We start from the raw sequence: 20,510 nt of genomic DNA on the forward strand, positions 1-20,510 counted from the left end.
GAGACCATTGTGGGCATGTTGGTGTCTTATAGAAGATAAAACAACTGTGTTTCGATTAAAACGATCCTGAAAATCATCCTCAACACCTCTCACAGTCCAGCTAAAGTAAATTCACAGCTGTTGAACCATTTGGAGTACAGACGAGGTTTTGGGCTCTTATCAAAGGTTATTAAATTATTTTTCTCCCCAAGCTGTTGAAGGCTTTGTAAGTACTTCTTACATTAATATATAAGCCTGCAGATGATCTGTTACTGTCCTGATTAGCTGGGAAACACAATGGGTCCTCATCATATAGTTTTACATGGTCCAAGTTCAGTATCACTGAAAATGAACACTTAACACGTTTTTCTGGGGAAATATTCAGGTGCCTGGCAAAACAAAGCCATCAGAATACCCCTGCCTCAGAGTAACAGGAGCATTACACTCATTATAGTTACTTATTTCCGTATGTACACTAACTTTGTGCATATAAAACAGTGTAAAACCAGCACTGAGAGTGGGTCTCTTGTCCACACGATCACTCATTGGTCGCTGTAGGCTCTAGGGCGGGCATAGAAGCTCACATCTGGTCAAATTAGGTGTCAATCAAACGGCTCCAGTGTAGAGAGATGATGACATCTGCTGTGAGAGGTATTTTTTTTGCAGATAAAAGCATGAAAAAGCCTCCGCAATCTTTTTTTTTTTTGCCATTTTGCCGCCATGTTTGCATGAAATACTGTGTTTTGGGCCAAAAAAGAGAGAAGTAGACAACAATTCTCAAACTTATGAACATATAGTTTAATGTTATAGCTCCGTATGTACACCATGATCATGTTAATAACATACTTATTACGTATGTTGTCGACATTGTTAAAGTGATTGAAACACTGCTGCGTGGCAACTGATGACAAAATCAACGGCTTCTTGTTCTCTTTTCTGAAACGTTGAATGTTTACTGCTCTTCAGAGTCAACAATAAATAAGTCGACAAGATAAATAAACTTATGAGCAGTCTTTTGTGACATGGAAATAAACACGACTGCTCTTAAAAGCACCGTACCTGTCAGACAGACGATACATACCACAGTACCAAACAGCAAACACACAGAACAGAACATTTATATCTTCCTGTGTAGAGACGTGCTTGTGTGCATTAAGTGTTTACCCAGCATGCATCAGGATTTAAAGTTGATATAAAATCCTTGGTCTCTCGTCCTGCAGATGAAGACCGTCTGACCAGGAGGAAGAGTTTTGTGGACACAATCTCCCTTCAAGTGGACATCATGTCCAACAGCCTCCCGGACAAGGTCAGTGTCGGGAACAGAACAACCACATGACTGGTTTCTCAGAAGCATAACCGGTGCTAGTCAGACTGACAATAACAATAATATATAATCAGTGTTAAAAGTTATGAACATCAATCATAAATATTCCTTTAAATGTCCCGTCCACATCCATCAGTGATTATTCTGTCCATGCTAACATGCTAACTGTCAGATGACCTCGTTACTGTTCACAGGTCGTTGTAACGGAGGCTTTGGTTGATTACTGATCAGCAGTTTGTTGTCACGTTTTGGGGAAAATCTTTGATCCGTCTCTGTCTTCCTCTCCACAGTCGCAGCTGGCTGAGGAGATCACGTTTGAGACCCTGAAGAAAGCCATCGGTGAGATCAAAGACCAGTTTCTGAGACTTTCACTCCTCCTCTCGCCTCGCCGCTCCGTGGACTCGCCCGAGTGTCTCCTTGAATACAAATGATATAAAAAGATTTGGCTTTTTGTCTCCGTCGTCCTTCAGGCCGGTGCTTCTCTGACGAGGAGCCAACATGTTGGCAGTAATGTCCCGTGATTTATAAAAGGTTTACTGACCGTCATGACACGGCTGTCACAGTTATATTGATATTAACATCAGTCAAAGCTGATGTACAGCTCACCTGTGGCCGGCTTTAGGATCGGATTCGTTTGACGTTTCCAAATATATTCTGACATGAGCTGAAAAATATATGCAAGCAATACTATCCCTCAGAAGTCTGTGACTGCTGAATGTAAGCTCAGTATTGTTGTCATCACAAGATACGTTTGAAGTCACATAATTACGACGCCTAACTGTCCTCTGTGTTCAGACACGACGGGTCTGGAGGAGCAGGAGAGGGAGAAGAGGCGTCAGGTGATGGAGAAGTTCCAGAAAGCTCCATTTGAGGAGATCGCCGCCCACTGCGAGTCCAAGGTACAGAATAAAAACAGGAGAGAAGATAAAAACAGTGACGTTGTAGAAAAAGGACGAACTGTGTCTGAAATTACTAACTGTTGTTCTTCTCCAGGCGAACATGCTGCACGACCGACTGGCACAAATCTTCGAACTAACAATCAGGTGAGTCGTTTATTTTCTTTAATGAGTTTAGTAAATGTGTTTTTGCAGTTTAGCAGAACGAAGAATGTTTCCGCCTGCTGGTTTTCTAAGACCAGAAGATTTTCATGTTTGTCTGAAAGTGATAATCACATCACAGCAAAGTCTGAAAACAAAATGCTCCTCATTATATATGAAGAAACAATTATGTCATCGGCACTGTAGGTTTTTCACTTGAGTTTAAAACAGGATACGTCTTTAACTAATGACATAACTCCTGACCGCCTCAGCTGTGTTTGGGATCTATGCTTACATAGCATGCTAACAAGCTACACATGTCGACACTGTGCTGTTAAACTGAAGTACAGATGCATGCACAGAAGAAAAGCCCTCGCTTCTAGTCAGATAAATATCGCTACGCTGGTTTTACAAATGAAAGACGGAGGCTGTATTCACGCGGTCGAACAATCCACCACCAGTGGAAAACTCTGAAAAAAAACTATTCTGACACGAGGAAGCAAAACAGGTCAAGTGGCTTCAGCTGTTTCCACTTTTCTATATGTTGATGTGATAAAAGACGAGTTCAGGAGCGGAAAGAGTTTGCTTCGCTAGTCGTGGGTGAAAGAAACAAACCGGGTCCATCTCTTCTGTTAAAAATTAACAAATAGTCTTCTGCCTGCAGCGTCTCTCACGTAGACATATAGGGAACAAGAGAAGCCAGTGTCAGGAGGAGGTCGGAGTAGTTGGTCACCGATTAACTGTTTAACATGTTTCCCCTCTCTCACCTCCACCTCCACCACCACCATCCTTCTTCCAAGGCCTCCACCCAGCCCGTCCGGAGTGGTTTCCATCTCAGCGGGACACACCCAGCACCAGTCCGTCCCCGTGTACGAGATGAAGTTTCCAGACTTGTGTGTCTACTGATCACACACACATAAACACTACACACACACACACACACACACACACACACACACACACACAACCCTCCTTAAAAATAGCTGAAATGCAAAATGCAAAATTAAAAATGCTGAGAAAGAACAACACGAATACAATCTGCTCTCCTGCCTCTGTCAGGCGTCAGGGAAGCTGCCACAAACACAAACTGCAGCAAAGAAAAAAACATTTTTAATTTGATAAAAGACGATTCAAAAACAAAACCTTCTTAATCGCAGTTCCAAATTTAGTTTCTAATTTAGTTTGAGAGCCTGAGAAGTGAAACAGATCCTCTGAATCCGTCTTTGTCTGCTCTTTTGATCCTAAATGAAGCTTAAAGCAGCGGGCTGTATTAATCCCAGCTGCTCTTATTAAACCGATCTGCTGCACTTTGATGCCTGACTCACATCTCTAAAACTAAACTCAGCTGATGAGTCACTGAGAACAAGAAGAAACAAACATGGAGAACACGAACAGTTTTTCACTCTGAGGTTTCAGTGTGTACAATATGAATCCGACGTTGCTTCCCAGCATGACTCTGATCCAGTCGTTCATCTCTGGTCTCGCCAAAAGCTTCACACCTTGTACATACGCTGTAGTCTAAAACTAAACTCTCCTTAGAAACAGATAAAACCAGGTTCAGGCTTAACATCTGAAGCTGGTTTTAACTGTAACACTCTGCCTGTTAACAACTATCTGTTCTCATCTACTCATGGTATCAGTAGATATGTATATTAGCCGTCAGCTCTAACAACTGAATTAACTTCACTGGTGGTAGAAGGCAGATTAGTTTTAGTCTCGCTGCAGCACGGAGCTTCAGTCTCATCGTTCCCGCTCGATCTTTACAATCTTTGCTGTTTTTGGGTGAACGAGCATCAGAAATGACTTCGACAACCGGCTGAGTTTCATGTGGAGAAATGAGATGAGAGCAATACTTCAGATTTTAAATAACTGGTCAAGAATCTCAAAAGACAAAAAAGCCAAAGAGAGTTTTGTTGAGGAGAAACTGCTCGCTGATGGTTGGTGATGTGTTTGTTTCAGGTGTTGCGTTTCAGAGATCTTAAAAATGTCAGATATTCAGACTTGATGGCTGTAGTTCGACAGCGCAAAGTTCTTATTCCTGATGTGTTTTTAAAGGATTTGTAAAAAAATGTCACTTTCATAATTGAGTAGCGTTATCTCTGTCGTAACGCCGGTTCGGTCCAGGGTTCGGCTCACAGACGGCACCGTAGAGGCACGAAGACTAAAGATTTTCCATTTCCAAGTTTTGTTTTTTTCAAAAGTTTCCTTTTCTTCTCGCTAATCAGCCGTGACTTTAACAAGGTCTTTCTTAAAACTCGATAACTAAAACGGTTGAAAGGGAGAGAAAATCTCAAAAATGTGAAAATGTATTTGGAGGAAAAACAAATCTCCATCACCAGCTCACGTTCAGACTCGTTTTGAAATTGTGAATGAAAGTCATGATTATCAGTGAAACGCCATCAGAGCCAGCGTGTCGTGAAGTTAACCTGTAATATACTGAAACATTTGATCCTTTAGTGACGTGAACTTCATCCAGGGACGATTCATTCTTCATGCACTTATTATTATTATTCATTTATATATATATATATGGACATTTTCTGTACCTGTGCTTTAGCTTAGCATATTACGGCACTTTTAACTCTTCGATCAAGTAAACATGACGGTGAACACGCGCATGCAGCCACAGCATTGAGTTCAGTCAGTGGGGGCAGCAGATCAGGATGTAAAGAAAAGTCTGCAGCCGAGTCCGAACAAACAGTGAAGATAAAATCCTGGAGCGCGTCGACTTTCGTCTACATTAAGTAAAATATGAGCTGGGTAAACTTTTGTTTCAGCTCGGGGAGGCGTGTTAAACATCTGTCCCACTGACGTAACTTTTGTCATCATTGAAGCTGCGGTAGTGTTTTTTTTAATCAACAACAGAAGGAATACATCTGTTTATATATCTTAATCGCACTTTATGCCACTTTTCTCTCGCTGTTGATGTATTAAGGCAGCTAGCTACGTAAGATGATGATGCCCCCGCATGCAAAACTCTGATCGGCTGATTATTTTTACAAATTAACCATCAGCCTGAGATGTGTGTGGAGATCAGAGGTCTAAAACAGGCTGGAGACGCTCCAGTGTCGCTCATAGTCCTGATCTGCCCCCTAGTGGATGAACTGTTAAAGCACACGTAGACAAGTGTGAACTACAGCGTTCATGCCACAGCTCTCATCTGTGCATATACACGTTGATAAGTAATAAATAACAGAATATATCAGATAAGCGCTCTTAGTTTGTGATAGTGAATGTAAATGTAACTGAAGCTCATTAACTGTCAGTGGAATCCGAGTTCGTCCGCTGCGATGACGCTCGGTACGACCAGCAGCTCGTCGATCCTCGCGGCTTCGCTGGCAGCTTCTAAAAAGCCAAAACATGTTTCGTTGCCAAAGACAGAATTTGTTCCCCTCCCGCTTCCTAAATGAAACATTTCTGAATCTTTAAAGAGACTGGACGTTATCAGAGCCAGCGTCCTGCAGCCGTTTGGACAGTTTCTCTCATAAATAAGTGAACCTCCCCGCTGAATGTTTTAATATCAATAGCCGCCTTCAGCCACTCTGATGTAAAGCGCTGATATTTTGGGGGATTTAATCATCTGCACTTTTTTTTTTTTGCAGCTACCACAAGGGCTTGTTGTTTGTAAAAGAGGTGCAGGAGGCGTTTTTGGAACGAGATCCTTCATATCTGGTGGAGCTGCAGCTGTGATCTGTAATAACAGATGGTTATCAGTGTTTCCTCTGATCTGAGCTCAGAGTAGGAAGAAAAATCCCTCCAGTTGGAGGCAGAAACCCGCTGCTGTCGTTCAGCAGCTGTGCAGAGAGCGTCTCTGCTGCTGCTTGATTCTGGGTTCAAGGTCGGTGTTGACTTTACATGAGAGATTATCAGTTTCTTTGTGAGTGTAAGCTACTGTATATCAGTCGACTAGGTTATGGAGAGGAGTGTCTCAGTGTCGCACCTCTTCTCTGTGTGGAGTCGTACAGAACGAGATGGTGAACGACGGAGAAATAAGTTTGAAAACTGAATGAAAGAGACGAAGAAGAGATTGATGAGGATGTAGCAGCTGTGTTGTACGGGGTTGTGAACGTTTCAGATGGGTTGGTATGTTAGACGTTGTCGACCGCAGGTTGTGCTCCTGAGCGATAAAGGTTTGTTTGAAATCACCAACATGAGCCGGAGAAGTTTGAACTTTGGCTGTTATTTGTCTTCAGAGACCAGTTTTGACTTTTCAGCAGCTTCTGACCTCATTTCCACCTGTTGTTAACACACAGTCTGTATCTGTACGTCGTACTTGGACCAGAATATCTGGAGACGTTTCCTCAGATCTCAGCCAGGTGTGAGTGACATCTGTAAAGTTTGATTTAAAGTCAGTAAAGCTTCTCGACGGACTGAAACGACGTGCGAGTTGAGGGTCGAGCGAGTCGTGTTGAGTTGCGACTACAGATGCAGATTAGTTTGATAGCAGGTGTAAATGTCTTTGTTCACGTCGTCTTCTGCTCTGTGATATTCAGCTCGTGACATGAAGCTGCCGATGTTGGAACTAACACACCAGTGTGAGATTTGACTTTAAAGTTCGTTTAGTCGTCGCTTTTCTACTCGATGTCGAGGGTTTGAAGCTCAAATGACTTAAGTTATGAGCAGACGAGTTTTAAAGGAAATAAAAAATCCCTCTGATATTTTCCACTGTGTAACATAAAATCCTCCACTGAAGCATTAAACTGATGCATTAATCTCTCGTGCATATCCGTGCTGCATTACGTCTTAGCTTTAAATGCAAACTTATGATTTTATATCATAGTATCATAGCTGTATTAAAAAAAACATGCATTATATGAACTAACTGCATGATATCTTCATATCATGTTCCTGCCCCTGACCGGGTGCTGGGAATATATAAATATATATCAAAAAAACAGAATATTCCATCTAAACAAGTTATTTTATCGACTGAATCCTGAAATCAGATTTTTCTTCTGACGGGTGAAAATGAGGAAACCAACACTTCAGACTTCAGACTGGAGGAAAGTCAGATTTGAAGAGTCGATGAATGATTTGTTTAGATGTGGCTGGATCACTTCCTCCATGAATGTGTCATTATAGCAGTATATCTTATATATTTTTGTACATTTTATGCATCATGTATCGTTAAATCGTTGCCTGGTAGAGATTTAGAGATTGGGAGATTTATTTCTTGTTGATCACGTTTATCGAGATGAAGCGTAAAGCTGATTTAGATTTTGTTTACTACGACGGTTCAGGGTTTCAAAGGGATCGTGCAGTTTCTTATCGGTGCGGGAGAAATGGTCTCTTTCATGGAAATGTTACTTGATTTGTTTTTTTTATCGTAGAATCCATTCGATCATTTCAAATATGCTGAAAAAAATGAATGATTATATCTATAGACAGATGTGTTATTTTTGCAAACGAGAGAGAAGTTAATCAGTGCAATCTGCTAATTTTAGCATCTAGATTATTATTATTTTTTCTTCCCCTAGAAGTTACAGCTTTCGACGTTTCACATCTAAAATCCTCCCAGACATTTTTCTGATCGGAAAGACTCGGCTCCAGATTCACTAAGATTCAGTTCGACTTGAAGGTTGAGGAGACACCGTCTTCGCTCTTACAGACGTCCAGACGGGCTGCCTAACAGCTAATCCGGCAAAATCAGCTCATAGGTACTTTAAAATGTTTGATTGTGTCAAATATCCTACTTTTCTGAATCATCACTGTGCCAGATCTGAACGCAGACATGATGCACAGTTTTAGATCATTATTGCTTTTATAAACATCAATAAATCCTCTGAGAAATCATAGAAAACAGATGTTCCTTATAACTGCCAAACCTGCCTTAGAATCACCACGTTTTTAAGTTTAATTCAGTATTGAAGTGATCCAGTGATGGCTGTCTGTAAATCATTGGGTACATTAAAAACAGGGGCTGCTAATAGCTAATTCGGCACACCTCTAATGGAGCCAGTTGGAATCGGCCTTTAACCCGAGGTCATGACAGATGAGTCGGATCCAGTTGGTGCACCCACTCTGCCCTGTAACAGTCTTGAGTTTGTGAATCTGGACCCGGATCTTTCCCGAGCTGTAACTTCTTCACTGACCAATCAATCATGTTTCAGTCAGTTTAAATGATCCCAGAACAGTCTGAAGTTTAGCTGGATGCAGAAATCAGTCTGTAAATGAGTCGACTCTGCTGCTTTTTAATAAATCAATATCATATTTAATAGATTTAGCTCCATCTATCATTTAACTAGCGGCAGCAGGTGTTAAATTAAAATGCTGAACCGTCACAATAAAATATGACATTGTGTTTGCACTTTGATCACTGTGTACCTGGTACTATAGCAAATAGGAATCGGCACAGATTAATGTTCGGTACAGAACGATCGTTAGAGGTATTTTTTTTCCAAATGTTCGATTTGTGAAATGTTGTGTTCAAGAATAACTTTGTGTGAAACTGTAAAAATTCGTCCTTCTTGACTTGTGATTAAAGTCAAAATCAAGTCTTAAAGTCTCGAGCTGAAGACGAGAGAAGATCTCAGTAAAGGGAGTGAAGTCATTTCACTGCTGACCTGCCTTATTACAGAATGCTGGACGCAAAAACTGCTTTAAAAAAATATTAACGTGACAAACTTCACTTTTCAAGACGGACGTTTTTCAGTTTAGCAGCTGAATTCTGCAGAAAAACAAACAGAACAAAAAAACCAACTGAGCTTCTGATGTTTTCTTCTGTTTGTGATGAGTTTGTATTTTTGTGCCAGTTTTTCGAGATAAAGGGTGTCGCCTCTGTGTTCGGCCTTCACAGCGACGGACGTTTCTGTTTCTGCTAAAGCTTGGCTTCGTTTCAAACACACTGATGATTTTTAACCACTAGACGGCGCTGACGTTCTGCTCCCACCGCGACTTCAGGAAACGAGTTTTAATCTGGTTTAAGATCTGAACGGTTCCACAGTTCACATGCAAACTACCAGACCAGAGTATTAATGTGATTAATCTCTCCTTTCTTGATTCAGTAGTTTCATCCTTGAAATGTTTATTACAACAAAATCTGCAAAATAGTTCAGTTGGACAGTTTTCAACACGGTTAGCAACGTAACCTTGTGAGCACCAAACAGTCTTTTCTCTGGGAAACTGGACCATTTTCATCATCAATGAATCGATCGGTTTGAGAATGATCTGTTATCCTCCGCCTGAAAATAAAGAAGAATCTTTAATCCAGCTTGTCTGATCATAAATCCAAAACCCAAAGAGATCCAGTTTGTGATTCTGTGGAACCGACGACGTGTTGAAAGCTTCGATCAAACGTAGTGAAGTGATTTTGTCCGGCGCGGCGGCAGCAGAGCCTCAGCGTTCAGTTACAGAGCCTCTATTTAATAGTAAACTGTGTTAAGATTAATGTTCCAGAATAAAATAAAATGTTTCTATCAACGCCGGCTGTGACGTCTTTATTACCGCTGGTTTCTGTTCAAGGACTCGACAACAGACAAACGTTTTTATTCAGAATGTTTTTTAATAAAGTCACTTCTTCTTCTCTTGATGTCAAAAGACGTGAAAATCAAAGTAAACATTTGATTTTTTTCATTTCTATAAATTACAACTTATCAGACAATAATCTTTAAACAAAGACGCCCCCAAACATCCCTCAGACCCCGAAGCTGAAAAACAGCCGCTGCTAGTTTCTGTTCTCCTCCTCTTCTTCTTCTCCTCCCTCCTCCTCCTCTTCTTCCTCTCCTCCTCCTCCCTCCTCCTCCTCCTCCTCCTCCTCCTCCTCACCCTTCACCTCGGTCTCTGCTGGTCTCCCTGCTGGTCGGTGCCCTTGGCTCTGACCTGCACTCGGCCTGTGATTGTGGGTTTGAATCCCGCTGTGTGTCGGCGGCTTTCTGCTCTCCTCACTGGACGGAGGAGGAGGAGGAGCAGGAGGACGCGTGGAGCTGCTGGAGGATCCAGCTGGAGGAGTCGACCTCTCTTCGTCCTTCTGGTCGGAGCTCTCGTCGCTGCAGACAGACGGGACAGGAATCTTTTTAAAAATGTGTCAGAAGCTTCTGAAACAGATTTCTGCATGTTTTAGATGTTTCACGTGTTTTTCTTCATGAATTATAAAGATCACTGTGAACAGGAGGTCAGCAGTAAACATCTGCTACAGCCTAATGTCGCCGTATTTTGTGTGGCAATATTGATCTCACATATAAATTATAAATATCGCAAATATGGCAGCAACTAGCGATCATTTTCATTATGGATCATTTTCTCGATTAATTGTTTGGTCTGTAAAATATCAGAAAAATGTGGATCAGTGTTTCGTCCTCGAGGAGGAAAGAAACCAGAAAATAATCAAATTAAAGAAGCTGGATTCTACGGAAGCCCGGCGGGTCAAGTGAGGAAACCTTTTCTAAGTCGGGTCTAAACTGTTCATGACTTTCTGACAGAATAATTTTTCAAGTTCCTTAATTTCTTTTTTCATCTGTGAAAACGGGATTTTTTTTTTCGTCCCCAGGAGATTTTTTTTCACGTGTGAAACCAAAACAAAAAATCAAGAGAATGTTTTCACCATTTTTGTTTTTTTAAAAGTTTTTTTTTCATGTCTGAAACAAACATCTATAAAAAAGATTTTCACCTGGCTTTTTAAAAAAAATTTAATTTGTGAAATTAAAGAGAAAAAAAATCAGGAGAATCTTTTTCCTCATGTCTGAGGCCAAGTGAAAAAAAATGCTGTTTTGTTAAACTTTTTTTATAAATCTTAAAAATATTTTTTTATAGATTTTTTTTGGTCATGGTCGGATTTAAAAATCTTTTCACTATTTTTTTTTTTTTTTTTTTTTTAGGGGAAAAACATTTTTTCATGTCTGAGTGACTTAAAAAAAAAAAAAGTCAATCTTTTTTTATAGAAGATTTTTTTTTTTTTCATTTGTGAAACCAAAGGAAACAAAACCTGGAGACACGTCTTCTCACGTCTGAGGCCGAGTGGAAAAACATGTTTTTTTGTTGTTCCCATGTGTTTCACACAGAAAGTGTTCACAGATGAAAACATTTACTCAAAGATCATCCTGTCAGAACTTTCTTTTCACCAAGTCATGAACCCAGGAGAGAAAACTATTTGGATCCGACTCAGAAAATGTGATCACCTGAAAAAAAATCCTCACTTCCTTAATAATAATAGAGAATAATCAGAGAATTACGACCTTTCTTTCAAACTGATTAAATGATTTTTGTAAATAGCAGGTGATTCATTTAATCGTTGACTAATCGAACTTATCAAACATTAAAAAACTGGATTGGATTACAGCCCAGAAAAGTGGATCTGACCCGGTGACAGGATTTAAAAATAACTATAATAAGTAATCAGAAACAGCTGATCCTCCTGCTGAAGGTCATATAGAGGCGTCAGTATTAAATCAAGACTGTTTGATAACCAGTTAAAGGTGCGTTTAAATAAAGTTCTGTGGGTTTGAACGAGGCCTGACCCAACACAAGTTCTGATCTGCCCTCAGCTCCTCCTCTCACCTGCTCTGAGCTCCAGGTGGAGGTGTGTTCGTGTCTGCTGTGAGCTTCATGCCGTCGGGCGTCTCCACGTCAGAACCTCCTCCCGGCGGCTCCTCGCTCTCCTCACTGGACTGAGGGGAACCCCGTGGTTTGGGCGGTCTGCTGGCCCGGCGGCAGGGAGGGGCGGGGCCTCTGCACTGCTGCGACGGCAGGCTGTGGTTGAAGTGGGCCGCCGCCATGCACTCTGCAGTGGTCTTATCACACACACACTGCAGCTTGTCACAGACAGTGAGGCCCTGACCTGAGGAGGAGACAGTGATCGGGTCAAAGGTCCAGAATGAGCCTCCACATGAACCTACATCATTTAATCACGTTTATTCTTCTGGATCTTATTCGACTAAAGACGTAGCGAAGCCAAAAGTCAGGTTGTCTCCCATAGAAACATTTTGATATTCGAGGATGTGATCCATTTAGCTTTGTTTCAAAATAAGATGCAGGTTTTCCTGAAGATCCAGCCTGATGCAGGGTCCAGACTGCACGGTATCAGACTGCACGGTATCGGCCCGGCTGACAGACGAAGGGCGTCAGGATTGAAAATGATCATCGGATGAAAAAATTGATGGTTTATCTTGTGCAATGAATAAAGCGGATGACAATTGAAGATGTCACGACTGACAGACAAGCAGCCTCCATCTCTTCCTGAGTTTATGTTCTCTGACGTTGACCAATAGGAGCGCAGAGGAGTGATGCTGCTGCTGCGAGGTGGGACTGTGAAGACGGACAGCATCGTACCATTACAGGAGCCCTGAAGTGCAGGTGAAGACGTTTCTTCTGCTGGTGATCCTTTTAAGTCTGATCTAAACTGTTTTCTCTCCTGTGTTTGTGATTTGAGAACTGGTGGATACAAAAGTTTTGCAGGATAATCTTTATAAATTCTGAATTTTTTTTCAATCTGTGAAGACACATGAGGAGAATTTTTAAGGAGATTTTTTCCATGTGTGAACAGTGATTTTTTTTTTTTACCGAGTAAAAAATATTTCATTTTCAGGAATAATGTGGAAAATATGAATGTGAAACGGTGATCAAGAAAAAGTCAGGAGATTTTTTTTTTTTTTTTAATTTTGGAAAAAAGAAATTCAAGGATCGTTTTTATCAAAATTTACCTTGTTTCACACAATTTTTTTTTCATACTGAATTTTTTTTTCCTCCCCTGGTTTCACATATGGAAAAAAAAAATTCTCCTGAATTTTATTTTGATTCGGTTTCCCACAAGATTTCTCCTGAAATTTCTTCTTCATTTCTTCACAAAAGGAAATCAGATTTCCCTCCCTCATGTATGGTACAACATGAGGGAGGGAAATCTGATTTCCTTTTGTTAAATCAAGATGGGGAAATATTCAGGACTATTTTTTTTAAAACCGAGTGAAAAATATTACATTTTCAGGAAGAATGTGATATTTTTAATGTGAAACGCTGATTTAAAAAAAATCCTGCATTTTTTTTCAATCTTGGATTTTTTAATTTTTTTTATGTGTGAAACTGAGTGAAAAAGTTTTGGCAGAAGGAAAAACATTTAAAGGATAATTTTTCTAAATCTGGAAACAATCTCCTAAAAAAAAATTTTTTTTACTCCGTTTCATGCAATTTTTTTTAGCTTGAATTTTGTTTTTCCTCCCTCGGACACATGGAAAAAAAATTCTCCTGAAATTTCTTTTTCACTTTGTAAATTAAATTTTTTTTCACAGGATTTCACAGATGGAAAAAAAAAACCTGGACAGATTATCCTGACAGAACTTCTTGGACCACTGGTCATAAACACAGGAGAGAAAACAATCAGACTTAGAAAAGGATCACTGGCCCCTCAGAGCTTCAGGATTTTCTCTGCGGTGTTACAAACATTTTGTTACCGTCCTCACGGTGGCGCTGCTGTACTCACATCGTGGTTTGTTGTTCTCACAGGAGATCTGAGCGTTGAGCTTCCTGTCCGACCTGCAGCCCATAGAGCTGATCTGCATCAGGCAGCAGTGATGGAAGAAGCAGCACCTGATGATGACGAGCAGCAGAGGTGATGAAGAAACATTGTTTAGGTACCCGGTTAGCTTCTCACAGCAGGGACAGGTGAGCTGAACGCTACAGGTGGAGGTTTCTATTCACTGGTGGTGTTACAGGGTGATGTGAGCCTGTCCTGCTGTGCTTTCACACGTTCACATGTTTAATAAACTTCTAAGATATCCACGTCCTGAGGACTTGCAGCAAACACTTAAATGTTTGTCATCCTGCGGCTGCTCACCTGTCCAGCTGGTCCAGAGGTTGACCGGCGCCCTGCTGCCCACAGTAGCAGCCGTACATCTCGTACTCATGCGGGCATCGTCCCGTCAGGCAGTGGAGCATCTCGCCCAGAGCCGGCATCTCCCGCGTGGCTCGCCCGTCGCCGCCGTACACGGTGAAGGAGCGACTGCACTCTGTTTGGAGATTGAAAGAGGAATTAGACACTGTGATAAAATCACCAGACTACTTTTAAAAATTCACACAAATTTGAGAGTTGCTGAATGAGGAGGAACAAAAAAAACTTTTTAGGGGGAAACGGCTGCAACAAATTTGAATCGATCACGCCTCGTTGTGAATTCGGCATTAAATTAAGTTGTTTCTTTCTTTGTGAAAAGTGTCAGTTTGGTACCTGATGTGCGTCGTACCTGCCAACATTTAGCAGCTGTTTGAACACACGGTTTCATCTGATTCAGGAGAATTTGTTTTCCATGTGTGAAACTGAGTAGAAAAAATTAAATGTTCAGGAAAAATCTTAAAATTTGAATGTGAAACGGTGGTGGGAGAAAATCAGGAGTTTTTTTAAATTTGAAAAAAATAAAAAATAAAAAAAATGTTCATGTGTGAAACTGAGTGAAAAAAGTTTTGGCAGGAGAAAAAAAATGAAAAAAAAAACAGGAAAGAAAAAAAATTCTTGGTTTTACAAATGGAAAAATTTTTCCTGAATTTTTTTTCGTCGCTGTTTGAACACTGTTTCATCTGATCTGAACATTTTATTGACGGTAATCATGTCAAATGTTACAAATCCAGTAATATAGGCTACTTCTTTGTTGACCGTGGAGAAAGTCCCCAGACCCCCTTAAAAAAAACCTCAATTTTGCAGGTTTTTGAGGAGAATCTTAGAATAAGGAGAATTCTTAATTATTCAGGCCTTCGTGTTAATTCAGCAAATGTTTTACATGAAGATTTGTCTTTTTGTGTGTAAAAAAACAGTGTTTCCGCTGGTTCCAGTGATGCACGGAGCGGGGAAGTGAGATGTGATTAAAGTGGTCACTCAAGACGCATGTTAATACCAGGTGTGAGGTGACAGACCTGTGATAGTATCAACCAAAACGCATGTTTACAGCTCCAGGATTGATGCTCCGGGATGTAGGATAGAAAAATGCAATGGAGCGGTCCTCAGAGACTTTATGTGGGAGGAATGTCAGCCTCAATATGCGTGACTAGACTGACGAGAGGCTTCTTTAATATCTTCCTTGACAGATTTTCAGTAAAGAGAAACCTTTATTCCATCAGTGACATGCAGCCAAAGAGACGGAGTTACTCTGCTTTACCTTTGCTGTCAGGCTGCAGCTGTATGTCAGTCAGCCCCACAGACTCCAGCAGCGACCAGGCGAAGAACGGCACCGTCCTCTTCTGAGCCGATTCCCAGTCTGGCAACAGACAAACAGCAAATTTAAGCAGCTTCAAAGAACTCAGACACCATCGCCACCGTCAGAGGACATACTGAAGATATACTGAGTTAAAGGAGATATGTTGAATTTACAGATTCACGGCACAAAGGACCTTAAAACTACGTCTGCAGGGGCTGGATGTGTTTGACAGATGTACTGTATGTGTGCTGTCAGAGCCTCATGAGGCTACAGCTCCCACGAGTCATCTCTTCTTCTCACGAGTGATGCAGCTCAGTCGGTTTCATCAGACCGTGACCTCCAGAGCACCGGGAGGCTTTACAGCTGAATGTGAAGCAGCAGTAGAGAGACACTCCACTAAAATGGTGTCTCCTCAGTTTGGGGACAAAGGTTTAACCCGCAGATTTTTTTTTCTTTTAAAAACAAACAAACAAAAACTTGACACTGTTTCAAACATTTAAAGAAAAATTCACTGGGTTTCCCTGTTTTCACTGTTTGATACTTTTTTTCTTTTTCTTTCTCTTTTTTTTCACAAAATCCCGTCTAGAACTAGTTTTTCTCTTGAGGAAGAAAACTTTTTCACTCGGCTGCACGTGAAAAAAAAATCTCTTCATTTCATTGGAATTTTTTTAATTTTCTGCAGAACATTTGTTTTACACCGTTTCAAACACTGAACTTTTTTTCTCCAGATTTTTTTTTTTTTTAAGAAAAAAACACATTAATTTTTTTCTCTTTCTCCAGGAACATTTTCACAAAATTTTTTTCACTCAGTTGCCATTACTGAAAAAGAAGTTAGTCGTCTGACACCGAGGGAAAAAAAGTATTTATTTTTTCCATTTGTGAAAAATTGTCTTTTTAATGTGTAAAACTGAGTGAAAAAAGTTTTTTCCCCAGGAGAAATTTTTTTTGTTTTTTCCTGGTGTAAGAATTTTTTTATTTATTTTTTTCTTTAAGGAAAAAAAAAAATCTAGAAAAGGAAGAAAACTTTTTCATGTGATAACAAGTTTGTTCTCCAGGAGAAAAATATTTCTTGGCAGAATTTTGGGGAAAAAAAAAAAAATGGAGAAAGACGTGAATTTTTTTTCACGTGTGAGATTTTCTTTAAGAAAAAAAAATCAGTAGAAAAATAAATCTCAGCAGATTGAAATAGAGTGGGGGAAAATCTAGAAAAAGAAGAAAAAAAACTGAAAAAGTTTTTTCCCCCATATTGTTTTTCTTTTAAAAAAAATAAAAGTTCAGTGTTTGAAAGACAGAGTGGTGATAAAGAGTGATTCATATATTTGTTTCATTTTATTTTTCACTTGAAACATCTCACAGGCCAAAACAAACCTAAAGGTCTGAAGCTCTGCCAGCCTGCTGAATAATGTCACAGAGAAACACGTCAGTATCAGTGACCAGACAACCTGCGAGCTGAAAGAAATAATAAAAAACTCCTCATCCATTAACAATGAGGGGAAAACTAGTGTGAAGCCACATTTAACCTGCACAAACAGAAAAAGCCCGGAGCCAGGAAGAGAATATGAAATCAGCTCACGCTCGGCGTGCTGGTGCTTCAGCTCCTTTGAGGATGCTCCTCTTCTAATTACACCGTTTATGCCTCCATGTTGGTAAAATGTGAATTTATTGTTGAGGTCTATTATGTGCTGCTGTTTCTTCTGGCTGTCATTAGCTTCTATACCCGTTTAAATATAATTAACTTTATTGAACCCACGAGAGAAACCTGCTTAATTTATTCATTTTATTCAAATTTCATTTAACTTTGCAAGTTTAATGAGGAGCACAGAGGCCAATCGAGGAGAGACAGAAGGCGCCTCCACGGGGGACCGAAGAAAAGAGGAGGAAGGACAGAAAAACAGCATGTTGCTTATATTTATTATATTTTAACGACAGTTTCTTTGGCCTGAATCTGACCAAACTTTACCATCTGTGTGTTTCTCCTGCGAGCTGTCTGCCAGCTCTCCCTCCACACATGGAGCTTTCTCTTCAGATTCAGCCTCAGTCGTTGCTGTCGATGTTCTGGTGGACGTGTTGGACTCTGATCTGGGTTTGATGGAGGTGGCTCGGCTTCCTCGTGTCGTCTGAGAGACGCTTCCTGTTGAGGTTGCCGGCGAGGCTGTTGATTGTGGAGTTGTCCGTCCTGAAGCAGGAAGGTTGGAGATCATTCAGAATCACTATTAAATATTAAATAACCACCACGTTATTTTGTTTTCAAGCCATCACGGAGAAATCAAAACTCCTCCGGACGAAAACATGAATGACGATGGCTCAGTGGTGCACTTCAGCCTCTTGTGGTCAAAATGAGTATTACAAACAAAAGTTTTTTCCCCTGAAAATGTTTTTTCTTTTCACTTTGCTTCATACATGAATTTTTCTCACTTGGTTTCACACTTGAATAACCTTTTTTATTCTCCTGATTTTTCTTTGTTGCTGCTCAGTTTTGCACACGAGGGGAAAAAATGTCAGAATTTTTTTTTCACCGGTTTCACATCTCTAAATTGTTTCCTCTCCTGTGTTCATCGCTTGAGCTCTGGTGAAATAAAGGTTTTGGATAAACTTTCTGCACTTTGTTTGAAACATGAAAAAAAAAAATTTTTCAATTTTTTTTTGTTATTCTGCTGAGGGAACTTTTCTTCCCCCAGATTATTTTTTCTTAAAAAAAAAAAAAAAATCTGGAGGAAAAAAAAGTGTCAAAAAATTCTTGGCAGAATTTTTTCCATGTGTGAAAAAAATATGCTGCAGATATTTTTCCCCCATGTGTGATACAGACTGATAAACAGAAATTCCTAGAAAGATGTTTTTTTTTCTTCATGTGAAAAAGTGAAAAAGGTTAAAAATTAGGAAAAGAAAACAAATAAAAAATGTGATGTTTTGAGTTAAAAAAAAAATTTTCCATGAGAATTTTTTTTTGGGAAAAAATAAATTTTTCAGGAAAAAAAACTTTGGGAGAATTTTTTTTTTTCCATGAGTGAAATCCAGTAGGAGAAAAAACTTTTGAGCGGTTTCACACGTGAAATCTTTTTTTCATTTTAACACGATTTCTTTTTCACTCAGTTGCCATAACAGATTTTTTTTCTTTTCAAAAAAATATTCTGCAGATATTTCCCCCCATGTGTGATACAGACTAATAAAAAAAAAATCCTAGAAATAGATTTTTTTTCTTCATGTTTGAAACCGAGTGAAAAAATATTCTCTGCAGAATTTTTTCCATTTGCGGGAATCCCAGTGAATTTTGTTTTAAATGTTTGAACCAGGAGAAATTTTCTTTTCCACGTGTGAAACCAAGTGAAACAGGTTTTACCCTCAGGAGGGAAAGACGTTCTAGGCAGGATTTTTTGGGGGTGGGAATCGTTTCAGAGAAAGAAAAAAAATTCCTGGAGAAAGAATTTTTTTTTCATGTGTGAAAAAACCGAGAGGAAAAGGTTTTTCCCACGGATATTTTTTTCTTTCACAAAATCCTGCTGAGAACTCTTTTTTTTCTCCTGGGGAAACAAACCCTTTCACTGATTTTTTTGGTCTCTAGTTTTTTGTTGTTTTTTTTTAAAGAAAAAAAATCAGGGGGAAAAACTTTTAGTTGGTTTCACACATGAATATTTTTTTTCTGTTTCCAGGAACATTTTACCATGATTATTTTTCACTCAGTTGCCATTACAGATATTTTTTTCTTTTCTTTTTCTTTTTTTTTTTACAAAATCCTGCTGAGAACTTTTTTTTTCTCCTGGGGAAGAAAATTGCACTTTGTTTCACACTGAAAAAAATTTTTATTTCTTCTTTTTCTAGAATTTTTTTTGTTTTAATTCTGCTCAGGGAACTTTTCTTCCCCCAGATAATTTTTTCTTCTCAAAAAAAAAAAAAAAAAAAAAAAAAATCTGGCAAAAAGAAAAAAGTCTTGTGTTTGAAACAGTGACAAAACATTTTTTTTCCACGTGTGAAATTTTTTTTTTCTGCAGATATTTTCCCCCATGTTTGATAAAGACTAATAAAAAAAATCCTAGAAACAGAATATTTTTTTCTTCGTGTGTGAAACAGAGTGAAAAAGGTTAAAAAATAAAAAATAGCAAAAGAAAAAAGTGAAAAATCTGATGTTTTTAGTATTTTGTGTTCACGAGAATTTTTTTTGTGAAAAAAAAAATGGGGAGAAAAAACATGTTTGGAAGTGTTTTTGATTTGTTTCGGAGAATTATTTCTTCTTGTGAAGTGAAAAAAGAAAGAAAACCTTTTTTTTCACCAGATCTCAAGTTATAAACACAAGAGAGAAAATCATTTTGATCAGATGTAGAAAATGGATCACCAGAGAAAAAAAAACATTCCCTCACGTTGCCCTTAGACTTCTAGGAGTTTCTTTCTGTGCAGACAGGTTTTGGTTTTATTCCTCCAGATTTGCAGAGTTTGTTGCTGACTTTTCTGAATATAATGAGTGAAAAGTGTCACAGAAATGTTATTTTCAGTTTTCATACTGTCGGCTCTGTTTCTTTGGTAGGAAGTAGCTCCAGATGTTGCCACTAAATGTAATAAATGTAATTAAACTCAGTCTCTGCACAAGTAAAACCAAAACCACCTGCACAGGTAGATACGACTGAAGGAGAGGAAAAGAAAATGAGCGTTTATGCTTTAACAGGTTCGGACAGACGGTTTCCTGCCTCGTGCAAATGTTCCTGTAGATGAAAGCGATTCTGACACTTTCTGCAACAAATGCAAATTTCCAAGATGGCGAGCGTTTGATTAATTCCACTCGTTCAGGGCGTTGACGTGATGCTAATTCATTTCCAAACATTTTTCCAGGTGAAGTGCTGTCGAGCTGCCTCACCTCGGCTCGGGGGACTGAGGGGAGCAGCGGCAGGTGTCGGTCCGACTTCTTCCTCCCACGAGGTGTCGGGAGTTCTGGCTGCGTCGCTGTCGGGTCGGGAGCTTCTCGTTGAGGGTCCGTCTGTCACCATGGTTATAATCTCTGGGCCTGTGAGAGCGGCAGATTAAAACAGACTTTTACTTCCAGAATCGACCCCGACGCCTTTTTACCTGCAGATC

General features: G+C 39.6%; 1 protein-coding gene across 2 annotated transcripts in view; it reads left to right on the forward strand.

Moving 5' to 3' along the window:
• The window catches only part of efr3a (EFR3 homolog A (S. cerevisiae)), a 114,500-nt gene extending 104,741 nt beyond the window's left edge, over nucleotides 1-9,759 (forward strand). For both annotated transcript variants that reach the window (XM_073490716.1, XM_073490717.1), the window contains exons 20-24: nucleotides 1,200-1,285; nucleotides 1,594-1,642; nucleotides 2,099-2,202; nucleotides 2,297-2,346; nucleotides 3,141-9,759. In XM_073490716.1, the coding sequence (XP_073346817.1) occupies nucleotides 1,200-1,285; nucleotides 1,594-1,642; nucleotides 2,099-2,202; nucleotides 2,297-2,346; nucleotides 3,141-3,246 (395 nt within the window). In that variant the 3' untranslated portion in view covers nucleotides 3,247-9,759. The remainder of the gene's footprint in view (nucleotides 1-1,199; nucleotides 1,286-1,593; nucleotides 1,643-2,098; nucleotides 2,203-2,296; nucleotides 2,347-3,140) is intronic.
• Nucleotides 9,760-20,510: the final 10,751 nt, after the last annotated feature.

The sequence above is a fragment of the Pagrus major genome, chromosome 21 (assembly GCF_040436345.1).
Source record: "Pagrus major chromosome 21, Pma_NU_1.0".
NCBI lineage: Eukaryota > Metazoa > Chordata > Actinopteri > Spariformes > Sparidae > Pagrus > Pagrus major.